This window comes from Lepidochelys kempii, chromosome 20 (assembly GCF_965140265.1).
Source record: "Lepidochelys kempii isolate rLepKem1 chromosome 20, rLepKem1.hap2, whole genome shotgun sequence".
Lineage (NCBI taxonomy): Eukaryota > Metazoa > Chordata > Testudines > Cheloniidae > Lepidochelys > Lepidochelys kempii.
The window spans coordinates 367,669-381,091 of NC_133275.1; the positions used below are offsets into that span (position 1 = coordinate 367,669).

Sequence of the window (13,423 nt, forward strand, 5' to 3'; positions counted from 1 at the left end):
GCTCCAGCCCAGTCCGAATGCCTGTATTACACCTTTGTAGCCCCATGAGCCTGAGTCAGCTGGCGCAGGCCAGCCAAGGGCATTTAAACTCAGTATAGATACATCCAATGAGGAGCTGCAATGGACATGCTCTGGACCTAGCTTTGTCAGGATTCATCCAAGAGACAGACGCCTTGAAGTGTCATCTCCCAGCTGACAAATTGTGCCAAGGTTAATGCAGGAGCTGACATTGCTCCCACCCCACCTGGGATGGGGACACTAATTAGGCAAGGGGGCACAGGTCCTGCCCTGCTGCCCTGCCTGGCTCGTTAGTGCTAAGAGCTTTTTAATTGCTGGAACCTGCCTTCAGAATATTTCTGCCCTAAAGCCTGGCTAAGGTTTCAAGGGTCACCTTAGTGCTGCAGCACTTGCCTTCCTGCTGGGCTTGGGTGTCAGCACTCCTCTTGTCTGGGGTAACCTGAGCCTAAGTGCTAAGTGATCAAAGGGAGGGCAAGGGGATGGAGAAGGGTCAAAGAATAAAGCAAGGAGTGTGGGGGGAGGGCCATGAAACCTGCCTCTGGCCCCAGCTGCAGCAAGGCCTGGGCTGAGAGCCGCTTTTAGTAGATAGTGGAAGCTATATGCAGAGTCTGGGGGACATGGCTCACTGGGGCAAAGTCATCAGTGAAGTTACCCTAGGGGTGAGCTGGGCCTGTTGGGGCTAGCAGAAGAAGGTCACTCACCCCTGTGCAGTGCCCAGTGGAATCAGTGGGGTGGGGGTGGCATATGCCAGAGGAGAATTTGGCACATTGGGCTGGGATCGTGCCCAGTGCTTGAAAGGCATAGGACTGGGAACTGCGTGGGCCAGGTTCCCTGCAGGACCAGGTGAACCTCTTCTCTCTCCCCCACTCCCTCCGTCCCCTCCACTCAGTGCGCACAAGGGGTGTGTGGGCAGTAAATCCAGTGCTGCCCAAGCAAGCAGTAAATCGCTGTGAGTTGTTTAAGCTGAGTAGAAAGTCTGGTTAATGGCTCCCACTGATGATGGAGTGCTTTCATTACAGCTTTGGCTCTTCCAGCCCTCTTAAGGGAGTCCTCCTTTCAATTATTTACAAGAAAAGGCATTAAATCTTTACCCCTGCCCTGTTTGCAGGTGTTGGATTGTTCCATCCTCTGCAGCACCTCTCCTCCAACAGGCCTTTAAGGTTCTGTCCTGCTATGGCATCAGTGTCTCAGTGTGATGAGCCCAGTGCTTTGGGCAAGGCATGGCTGCTAGATAAAGAACATGTTCCACCCTGAGAGGACACCTACCTTTGGCATGGTAAAGCCCTTATCTCTGGTGGGTACTGAGCCCCAATTACTGTGGTGTCCAAGTGCTGCACTGCCTGTAACAGATCTATTCTCATGCTCCCTGGGGAGGCAGGGCATGGCTATGGTACAGCTCGGGGAGTGGGGCACAGAGAATCTGTGGCAGAGTTAGGAATTGAACTTGTTGTACCAATAAAATAAAAACCAGCAGGATCTTATTAAAGGGAAAAAGGCAAAATACCACATTTATTGTGAATACAGAAAGAATCATAGTAAGCAGTTAGTTATAGTTATAACATTCCATTCAGTCTCAAATTTATTCTCACATTCATTCATACAAACATACACACACACACACACACAGGTTCTGCAAGGTTGTTATCATAGTTACCAGCCTTAGAGTTGCTCATGCCAAGCCACTGGCCAGGTGGCCTGGACATGAGGAGGGAGCAGGGCCTTGTCAGATGCTCATCTGATGCTCCTGGAAGTTGGTTTGCAGAATCAGACCCCAAAGTTCTCACTTTTTAGAGTCTATTTTTATAGGAATTTCTTCCTATGCCAGTCTATGGGAATTGCTTCATCATGCTGTTGCTGAATCAATCAGCAGATAGCACATTCCTGACGGCTCCAAGATGTTATCTTGTTCTTTGGTTCTCCCATTCTTGAGGCTGTTGGGTGGATTCCAGTCTGCCCTCCGGGTGGGGTCCTCTGGTTATTTCCACTTGACGCCTTCTTCAGCCGATGGACACTGGATTCTTAGGCTGGCACCTCCCTGATCATTCAGTTATTATCCACACCAAGCATCCATCCACATACATCCTCTATCACTATTTTAATCACAATTGTTAATACAACAAAAGGGTGGGGAGTCTCTGGGTGCTGTTTCTGTTGTTAGAGTATTGTTTTGAGTCTCTCTCTCTGTGAACTGCTTTGAGAACAGACTCTGTCTTAGAATGTACTAACACAGTTAGCAGCTTGCAAGTTTCACACATAGAGGGAGAGAAACAGTACCAAAAACCAAGAGACCTCTTCATTAGTAATACCCTGGAATTTGAACTATGGGGAATCAAACTCATTTGTGATTTTAATACAGAACTTCTTTAATATGATCCAACATAATCCCCCTTTTGACACTAAGATTTATAATCGTCAGTGTCACTTTCTATGTAGCCTATTCAAGAGAAAGTACTGTGAGGCAATTTGAGTTTGTGATTCCAATTCTTGCCACATACATGATCCTAGTGATGTATCTTTACTACAAGGTTCTGGGGCAACAGGCAAGGTGAGGCACACCCACTTTTGAGGAGTCCATTCGGTACACCCTCTAGTGTCCAATAGCTTCCCTCCCTCCCCAGCCCACTGGCTCAAGGTCCAGGGTAGCCAAAAGGATCCCATGTGTAATATGGGGAGTGGGTTAACCTTCAATACCTTTGCCTCCAGGGACTGTTGGTGTGCAATTTTGACAACAATTTCTCCCATTAACAAGTCTGGTTTACAATGCTGGAAACATATTGCATCCATTCATATTGATAAGTGTCAACCAATGATCTCTTTCTTTTTTAACAAATGCATCAAACCCTTAATATTTCCCAATATGACCCAGAACATTTTGTGTTCCAAAGTAGCTAGTGCAAGTATCTGCATTTCAGTGCTTCCCATAGCTATGGCTGTGTAGTTTCCTATTTCTAATATTTTTTTTTTTCTTATGGATAAGCCATGTGGTAGTATTAAGCCATTACTAAAGATTCCATTGGCCTTTTAGGTTACCCAGACCAATTTGGACCAAGTCTACATTGGCATGTACTTGTTTTTGTATCAGGCTGTCCTGTAGCTGGGACAGAAAGCTTAATTTATTTTTAAGTTCCTGCAGGTCTTCAGTATTTTTTTTTTTTTAAACACACAACAGTGCTAGCAACAACACAAAACACAAGACAAAACATAGAACACAGAACACAATTTCTATTGTGACAGTAGATTCATGGTATTGGGTTGCTTTTCAGCTGGCAGCTTTTCCTGATTTTCTGAAAGACAAAAAAACATGTTTCTACCCCTTTTGGGGTGGCAGATTATTGCTTAAAATATTTCTTTTACAAATACCCTTGCTGATTGCAGGCAAAACAGAGAAATTGCCCCCATATTTTCCTGTTTTTGTTCTATAGGCAGGCCAGGTTTCAAAGGCTTTTATCTTTTAAGGGTTATGGGGAAATTCTCCCACTGTTTAGTCATTAAATCCCTGAGTTTTCCTTCTTATACAGCAGACCAAGTTTATAATGTTTTTCCTGCTGTGTTAAGCTTTAAGTTTTATTTACAGGTAATAACTGAGAAGCATCATTACCATACGACCTTAAAGGATTTTTCCAAAAATCATACACACTATACGTTGTTACAGGGATACTTATTATCATTACATTTATTAAAATTATCTTGTTATCCCATGCCTTTTATTTAGACAATTTGTTTGCTGACCAGGTATGTCCTTTATCTGCAGCTCCTTTGTGCTGCTAGGTTCTTTCCTTCCTTTATCATTTAGGTAATTTGCATTTTCACAGAAACTTCCTGCTTTTGGATTTAAAGCCATCAGCAGCTCAGAGACTCTATCTTAAAAGGGACACAATCAACTTTCACCAGAGTTTTGATTACTTTTAACTTCTGCTTCCAAAACACACAGCAATCTGAAAAAGAAAACCCAACCTATTGTGGCTCCCTTTGGAGCCCTAATAGCATTTTAATTAAGTAGCATGGTATGTTTGCATTTCTTTTGCCCCTTCTACAATATATCCTGCACATGTTCTGGGGCAAATGCACATTCCTTCCATAGTTTAACTTCTATAACATTATCCAGATCCATTTTTACATAAGGTGTCACTATTTCTTTTTTTGCTTACAGAGTTTTCATGTACCTTTATCAAAGTGACAGTCTGATTACTCGGAGCCATTTTAAGACTCAGTGTTTCTAACATTGCTTCTTTTTGTTTTGTGCACCTCACCCCTGCTGTTGCTTCAGAGAGGCACTGTCTTTTTTTAATTTTTTTTTTTTACTACAACTCTCATCTGCTATTTTGTTACAAAAACAAACAAACAAAAAACAAACAAAAAGAATCCAAAATTTTTTTTTATATTCTCCTGATTTTGACTGCCCTGCTGCAGCCACAACTTAAAAACATTTTAAATTTTGTAAAGCATTGAGTTACCTTTTAAGGGTTAAATGCCAAATCCCAAAGCCAAACAACACTAATTACCTGTGTCTAGCAAAAAGGTCTGTCAGTTTTGCAACTTTGAATTAAAGAGTCAAATGGATTTTTAGTGGCATTATTTAAAACAAAAACAAAACTAACTGGTCCTTAGAACTTTACATATTTACACACACACAGATACATACACATTTTCTTTTCCTTCAACATCCCTTCCACACTGCTCTGTTTTTTACATCTTACATTCCCTTTATACATTTGACGCAGTTAAGTTCCAATAGAACCCTCTTATGTTCTTTTAGCAAATTTGACTAAATTGTCCAGTCAAATGATTTTAATCAGATAGTTTATTTTTGCCTGGCTAATTTACAGACATTCCTTTGGAAAAGGGCCCATTTTTCTTTCAGAATGGCTGCAAAGAAACCAAGAATGCTCTAACACTTTTCCTTTTTAACGTTTTCGGTTAAAAGTTGTTTGGGTGAAATACAAAGTTTAACTGCTTAATTCCCTCCAGCCTCTGCAGAGTTAACTTTTTCACTCTTTTTGTATTCCTGGAGTGCCTCTTTCACTATTTTCAGCTGGCTTTGGATATTTGTAGCCAGCACCTTCCAATTGTCTGCTCCCTTTTCCATTTGTGCCTTTTCCTCTTTACATGAAGACAAGCGGAGGGAAGAATCCTTACATGCCTCCCACAACAACCAAATTGCTGCTGCATCTCTTTTGGCAGCACTAGAAGGTTTGTATATGAGGATATACTGAGCCAATCTATCCTCTAGGTCCGAAATAGTGCAGACATCAGCTAGGCCTTGTTTAGTCCAAGGACTGTGCCCAAATTTTTGAAGGATTTGTTTAAAAGGTGTAATTTCTTTAACAAAAGGTGAGGTTGGAGTTCCTTCTGACTCCATTCCTCCCTCTAGTACTGGCTTACCCTGTTTTCTTTTAAACATCTTAACATGGATATTTCAATCTCTTTGTCACTGCTGGTATTACTTAGCAAGTGACACAGCCTAGATTCTGAAATCATAGCTTAATCTATGCGTTTTTCCCCTGCTGCCTTCCCGGAGGCCAGCAGGTCCCCTGCTACCCTCCCAGAGGCCAGCAGGTCCAGTTAACCTATTTCTCCCTGCTACCTTCTCGGAGGCCAGCAGGTCTGGTTAACCTGTTTCTCCCTGCTACCTTCTCGGAGGCCAGCAGGTCCGGTTAACCTGTTCTTCCCTGCTACCTTCTCGGAGGCCAGCAGGTCCGGTTAGCCTGTTCTTCCCTGCTACCTTCTCGGAGGCCAGCAGGTCCCCTGCTACCTTCTCGGAGGCCAGCAGGTCTGGTTTAATCTGTTTTCCCTACTACCTTCTCGGAGGCCAGCAGGTCACCTGCTACCTTCTCGGAGGCCAGCAGGTCTGGTTTAATCTGTTTTTCCTGCTACCTTCTCGGAGGCCAGCAGGTCCCCTGCTACCTTCTCGGAGGCCAGCAGGTCTGGTTTAATCTGTTTTTCCTGCTACCTTCTCGGAGGCCAGCAGGTCCCCTGCTACCTTCTCGGAGGCCAGCAGGTCTGGTTTAATCTGTTTTTCCTGCTACCTTCTCGGAGGCCAGCAGGTCCCCTGCTACCTTCTCGGAGGCCAGCAGGTCTGGTTTAATCTGTTTTTCCTGCTACCTTCTCGGAGGCCAGCAGGTCGCCTGCTACCTTCTCGGAGGCCAGCAGGTCTGGTTAACCTAATAGAAATGCCTAGCTCACTAGAGCTGGCGGTGTGCACACCAATATTTACAATAACTGAGGTTTTTTACCAATATTCCCCCTTTCGCAATTCTCCACCAAAATGTTGTACCAATAAAATAAAAACCAGCAGGATCTTATTAAAGGGAAAAAGGCAAAATACCACATTTATTGTGAATACAGAAAGAATCATAGTAAGCAGTTAGTTATAGTTATAACATTCCATTCAGTCTCAAATTTATTCTCACATTCATTCATACAAACATACACACACACACACACACAGGTTCTGCAAGGTTGTTATCATAGTTACCAGCCTTAGAGTTGCTCATGCCAAGCCACTGGCCAGGTGGCCTGGACATGAGGAGGGAGCAGGGCCTTGTCAGATGCTCATCTGATGCTCCTGGAAGTTGGTTTGCAGAATCAGACCCCAAAGTTCTCACTTTTTAGAGTCTATTTTTATAGGAATTTCTTCCTATGCCAGTCTATGGGAATTGCTTCATCATGCTGTTGCTGAATCAATCAGCAGATAGCACATTCCTGACGGCTCCAAGATGTTATCTTGTTCTTTGGTTCTCCCATTCTTGAGGCTGTTGGGTGGATTCCAGTCTGCCCTCCGGGTGGGGTCCTCTGGTTATTTCCACTTGACACCTTCTTCAGCCGATGGACACTGGATTCTTAGGCTGGCACCTCCCTGATCATTCAGTTATTATCCACACCAAGCATCCATCCACATACATCCTCTATCTCTATTTTAATGACAATTGTTAATACAACAAAAGGGTGGGGAGTCTCTGGGTGCTGTTTCTGTTGTTAGAGTATTGTTTTGAGTCTCTCTCTCTGTGAACTGCTTTGAGAACAGACTCTGTCTTAGAATGTACTAACACAGTTAGCAGCTTGCAAGTTTCACACATAGAGGGAGAGAAACAGTACCAAAAACCAAGAGACCTCTTCATTAGTAATACCCTGGAATTTGAACTATGGGGAATCAAACTCATTTGTGATTTTAATACAGAACTTCTTTAATATGATCCAACAAACTTGGGTTTTCTGAGTTCTAGGCCAGGGCTGTGACCACTGAGCCATTCTTTCTCCCCCCCCCCACATGTGCCCCCCACCCCACCTCACCCCCCAGGTCACAATCCCAGGCTGGTAAGGAAAGGAAATGAGTTACTAGTACCTCCTTTCCCATCTCTGCCCCTTGGCCTTGGCAGCTATGCTTTGAGGGCAGGAATCCTGTCCTTATGAGTGGGGCAAACTGGAACCTGGCTCAGAGCTACTCAGAGAAAATGCAGTCATGGTGGAATTAATTGCAAGAGTTTCCCATTTGTTTCTTTTCTTCCCCCTCAGTGAGGCAGGTTGTCAAGTGTATAGTGGATGTCTCAGGAGATTGCTGTAGCAGAAAAGAGAAGGGGTGGGACTTCAGAGCCAGAGGTCTCCCCAGGCTGCACTCTGAGGACCATGCCAAGCCATTCTGGATCCCCTCTATCTCCTTCCTGCTGACCCACCTCTAGCACTGCCAGCGCCTGGTTCGGTCATCCCCAGGTAGGGCCTCCCCATGAGCAGTGGCTGCTGAACTGGCTCCAGCAATGGTGCAAGCTGCTCAGGGTAAACTGGGGTCAAGGGGGCATCCCCTCCACATGCATCACTGGGAATAATGGGGAATCCCCATACCCACCACTGAGAACAGGGGAGATGCTGAATGCCACGCTCTCTTGAGAATCTGGCCCTAGGCTAGTCCATGGAAGAGCTGAGCTAGAGCTCAGCTCCCCCGACTCCTGCCTTAATGTTCTAAGTGTCACAGTTGGGGAAAGTGAGGCACAGAAGGAGATCTCTCTTTTCATAGACAGTGCTTGAGGGTGCAGCCCCCACACTCCCCTTGGCTGAATCCCTGTTTGTAGATGAGCCCTCTCTTTGGCCGAGCTCAGAGAATGGCAGCACTGACCAGATGTGTGTTCAGGTTATACCAGACCCAAGGCTTTCATCACCATTCTCCCCCTTGCCATGGGGCTGGAGTAGAAAGCAGGACTGGGTTTCTGGGTGCAGGCCTCCCAGTGGGTGTGCTGAGTGGGTGTGCTGAGGACTTGACCCTCTTACCCAGATGCTAAGGAGGGGAGGCAGCCCATGAGCAGTGAAGCCAGAGGGATGAGCTGTGTCCACTTCTTGCTGAGTTAACATCACCCAAACGGCCAGTTTCCCGGCCTGCTCTCTCAGGCCTGCAAGTGCTGCCTGTTTAGACATTTCCCATCCCTCTTGGGTTAGGCAGCCGCGACTGCGGTGCAAGAAACAGGCTGGAAATTACTCTGTGGCCACATCAGACTCCTCTTCTAATGGTCTGAGTGCAGGGAAGGCAAACCACAGGCAAGGCTCTGCATGGGGGGAGGCACTGCCGTGAGGTAGGCTGCAGATCAGAATAAAAGGAGCTTCTTTCTCAGCTGGGCTATTGCAGCTTCCCTGGTGCTGGCTCTCCAGGTCCTGCTGCCACCCCCTTACAGCACAAGCACCTCGGTCCCTGCACTTTCTTCCCCATTCATTTTAGGATCCACCTTAAAATTGCCCTCCAAGACTCATGGCAGCTGCCCCCTCTGCTCACCTAGCATCACTTTCTTCCTGCTTTTGGGTGGGGTGTGCCCCATACCCTGAGACTGTAGCAGATTTGGGAAGCCCCTGTGTACAGGGAAGGTCCAGGGCATGGTTGAGATGCTTTGTGTCCTGCAAGGGCAGCAGAAATCCAGCTTCCCAGCACAAGGCACCAACTTGATTGGTTTATGGCCAGAGGATTCTCTGTGGTATGAATCCCACACACTGTGGTTTGGGCTCTCTGGGTCCCGTATTCTCTGTAGTGTGAACTCCAGACATTGTGTTCTGGGCTCGGTGGGTCCCGTATTCTCTCTGGCTCTGGACACTTTTTGATAAACAGTTGTGAGGTGTTAGAACAGGCTGAGACATGGTGGGTTCGGGAAACAACCTGCCACTGGGAAGATGGGGCCTGGATGCATCGGACTCTCAGGGGCTGCCAGGCTGGACTGTGTCCCTCCCCCCGGCCCTCATCACCTCTTCCACCGGCTCCGAGGACAAGGAACGCTGATCAATTATTCAGCAGGCCCGGTCTCTGCTGGCCAGGCTGATTGCAGCACTGGGCTGTAGGACTCCGTGCTCACACACCCGCATGCAATCGTCCGGAGCTGGCAGCCACACAGGAGTGCTGCAACTCGGCTCAGAGCTCAGGGGATCGGGAGCTCCCAACTTGTTAGCAAATTGAGCAGCGAAGCTTTTGGAGCCAGCAACACTTTTCTTCTTTGCCCTGCCAGCCACAATCCGGACCAGTTTCCTCTCGGGGCTGGGTGGGAGCCCTGCAGAACTCCCGCTCACTCATCTTCCTCCCATCCCCTTCTCTCTCGCTTCTCCGACAATATCTCATTTGTCTCTTTCTCTCCTCCAGGCTCTTCTCTCTTCCCTTTTTCTCTCTGTCTCCACTTCTCCCTTTGCCACCCCCTGTCTCCATCTGGTCACTCTAATTTCCTCTCTCTCTCCCCCTCTCCTCCCTGCTTTTTCATTCAACTTTCCTTTCCCTCTGTCCTCCCTATCTCTCTCTCCTGCTCTCATATCTTTCTTCCTTTGTCCCTCAAGAGGGTCAGACCAAAGCCTTTGAGGACCCCCTGGCCAGCAACGGAACAAGGAGGGGTGGGGAGGGGCAGGACCCCCCCTCCTGCAGGATGCCCATCCAGATATTCTGCACCATCTCCTTCTCCTCCAGCGAAGAGAGGCATGGAGACAACGGGGCTATGGGGCGAGGAGATGACAGCGTGGACGAGATCCTTTATGGTCAGGAGGAGGATGAAGAGGAGGAGGAGAGGACGGCCACTGACATTGTGGCTTTTGCCAGCAGCTGCACGCTGCATGGAGCCAGCCACATCTTCATGGAGGACGGCTTCAGGGCGCGGCAGATGTTCTGGGCACTGGCCTTCCTGCTCTCCCTCTCCATGTTCCTCTACCAAGTGGCTGACCGCATCATCTACTACCTGGAGTACCACCATGTCACGCAGCTGGATGAGCAGAATAGCCCCAAGATGACCTTTCCAGCCATCACCTTCTGCAATATCAACCTCCTGCGGATTTCGCAGCTCAGCCAGGAGGACTGGCTCTACATTGCGCCCCTGGTGAAGCCCCTGGTGGCGTATGAGAGCACGGTGGAGCCGGGCTTCCCCCTGGCCCAGCTCAGCCCTGAGGCCTTTGAGCAGCCCCTGAACATGTACAACTTCTACAACCGCACCTGCCATCAGCTGGAGGACATGCTGCTGAGCTGCAGCTACCAAGGGGCTGAGTGTGGGCCAGAGGACTTCTCTGTGGTGAGTAAGCCCCACTCCTCCCAGGAGCTTTTTGCCCCTTCAGTAATGTGGGGAAGGACAAACCCAGCAGGGAGCCAAGGGGCAGCTACCCTGCCAGCTGGTCTCTGTCCTTGGGCCTGTCCTGGCTAGCCTGTTTGTCTCTCAGCTGTGCCAGTATGACAGGGTCCATGTGTTGATAAACAGCACTGGGCACCTGTTACCATGGGCATAGACCATGCCATTCTGGGGCAAGGCAGTGGCATTGAGCTTTGGCAGGAACCTTGCCACCTGGGGAACCTGAACAGACACAAGGATCTGGCTGAGTGGTGTTTGCAGAATTATGTTTATGGGGCTCAAATATCATAGAATCATAAAATATCAGGGTTGGAAGGGACCTCAGGAGGTCATCTAGTCCAACCTGCTGCTCAAAGCAGGGCCAATCCCCAATTTTTGCCCCAGATCCCTAAATGGCCCCCTCAAGGATTGAACTCACAAACCCTGGGTTTAGCAGGCCAATGCTCAAACCACTGAGCTATCCCTCCCCCCAAGACTTGCTCTTTGCTTAATTTCCACCATTAAGGAGCTCATGCACCACGAGGCGACCTGGTCCTCAGTGCAGTTGTGGCCCCATAAATGGCTCCCTGCGGCAGAGCGGACTGTTACAGCAGTTTTGCGCTTTCCCCTACCTCTATCGGAGCCCGTGTGCCTTTGCTGTAGCTCCCTCACTGGGGACTGAGGCCTCATTCCCCGTCCACCACTACCAGTTCCATCGGGTCTGGTGCGGAGGGGGGCTGTCTGCCCCAGAGTGTGGGGTCTGCTAAGACAGATGTACTAGCTGCTAAGATGAGCATCTAGTTCTAAATTCTGGCAGCCAGGGGCCCTGGCTCAGGTTGGCCCTTCATATGTCTCATGCCACTCCCTTGGTGCTGTGACTCGTGCCAGCTGGGCCCGCAGGCTCCCCACGTGGCAGGCAAACTGCTTGCTGTAATTAAAATGCTCCATGTGTAACAGGCAGAAATCATGACCTGAACTAACCGTAAATGGGTTGGAGAGGTGGGGGAGGGATGCAGGAGAAGTGAAGGCAGGGAGCAATTGTCAGCTGCCTGACTGGAACGAGTTCGATGACTGAAATGTTATTTCTCTTTATCAGCTGCCTGGTGTCAGCTGCCAGGGAGGCATCCCTGTGCAATGCCCCAGTGTTGATGCCCCAGAGGTAGCAGGCAGGGAGCGCTGGGTCCGGGGCTCTATAGGAGCAGGGCTGTTAATGCCGCAGTGGTGGCTGGGTGTTGAGTCCAGGGCCCTATACGAGCAGGGCTGTTGATGTCCCGGGGTGGCTGGCAGGGAGCATCTTGTAGGGGGCCCTGTAGAAGTGGGGAGCCTATGGCCTGAAAATCACAACACTTACGATTTCCAAAGGCAGAAGTTCAGAGGGACCAACTGGTATCGGAAGATACCCAGAGCCTTTCCTCAGGGATTCCTGGGCCCCATCCCACCAGGCTGGCGGGGACTGGAAGCCACCCCCTGCCCGTCTCTCTGTGGAGGGAGTGCCTACAGGGCTATCTCCTGTCATCTCTCTATAGGAGTGCCATGGGGAAACATCTCCCTCCTCCCACCTTTCTATAGGCCGTCCATTGGGGATAGTCGTCTCAGCCCCTCAGGCTCCCACTGGAGTCAGGCTTCCTCCCATGGCTGCAGCGCGGGGGCTGGGCTCCTTCAGCGTGTTCTTATGCCAGTGCAGATACAATCAGCAGTAACAGGCTAGGCTGTGTCCAAACACAGTCAGTGGAGTGGATGAGAGGCACTTTCTCATTTGCTCAGTCGGGGACAGTTGGATATTTCAGCATATGGAAGCTCTGTCTTTGCAGCAGCCTCTGGGTCTCATGGGCATCCAGCTCTGGGGTGCGCTAAGATGGCCCCACCCACAGGGGGACTGGGAAACTGGGACTCAGTCCTGGAGAAAATCAGAGTGTGTGAGTGTCTCTGCACCCCACTGCCCTCTGCTGGCTGGAATCAGAGCAGCTCAGCTGTGTGTCATAGTCCCTATATTAATAACAGTGAATGGAGAGTTTCCTTTAGCTCGGGTGCCCAGGTCTGTGCTTTTAAAGAAGAAGGTCCTGAGATTCTATCCCTGCAAACAACCACAATCAACTTCTTGGTCGGGCTGTGGGATGCAGCCAAGTCTCCATGTACTGGGCGGTTCCTGGGTCCGAAATCCTACCACAGATCCCTGGCTTCTCTGGGAAAGACAGGAGATTCAGAATTGTAGGGACATAAATGTCACACTCAGTGCAGCAGTCCCTACCCTCCCAGACCCCAGGCAACACGCCCCGCCCCTGCCCTGAACAACAGGCTCCGCACAGTCCCTTCGGGATTTATGTGTCTGTTAATTTCACCCTTCTCCCCATGAACTGACTGTATGTAACTGCATCACAGATGTTGTTGGGATAGGGAGGCCAGAGGTCTTGGGATCCAAGGAGGGGGCAGTTGCGGGATTTGGCATAGGGAGACTGGGGTGGGGCAGTTTGGAATTGTGGGATTACCACATTCGCTAAATGCTGCTACTAAATCTACCAGCAATTAAATTGTTAACCATGCTGCCATTTCAGCAGACATCATTAAGTTTCAGAGTTAACCACCTATTGCGCTGAATGGGATCGCTCACGCCTCTCAGTGCTGCTGTTCTCTTTGCAGGCTCTGGCAGGTGCCGCTGCATTGATTCCTTTCCAACCAGAAAGGCTAGAAACATTTTTGTTGTTCTTGTTTTTAAACAGTGAACTCTTTGCCTCTCAAAGCCAGGCAAATTCTGGGCGCGGCGGGTGTTGTGGGGACAGTGAGCAGAGACATGGGGTCTCAGCACCGAGAGCCATTGCCACTGAGGCAAGCTGCTTGACTTTGGTTTGGATTTACTCATGCGT

General features: G+C 48.8%; 1 protein-coding gene across 4 annotated transcripts in view; it reads left to right on the top strand.

Moving 5' to 3' along the window:
- The window catches only part of ASIC1 (acid sensing ion channel subunit 1), a 122,145-nt gene that overhangs the window by 83,796 nt on the left and 24,926 nt on the right, over nt 1-13,423 (top strand). The window contains exon 1 of one of the 4 annotated variants that reach the window (XM_073318721.1): nt 9,311-10,529. The exons of 2 other annotated variants lie outside the window; for them this stretch is intronic. In XM_073318721.1, the coding sequence (XP_073174822.1) occupies nt 9,897-10,529 (633 nt within the window). In that variant the 5' untranslated portion in view covers nt 9,311-9,896. Of the gene's footprint in view, nt 1-9,310; nt 10,530-13,423 lie in introns of those variants that run through there. One more of the 4 variants, XM_073318722.1, reaches the window with a different exon arrangement.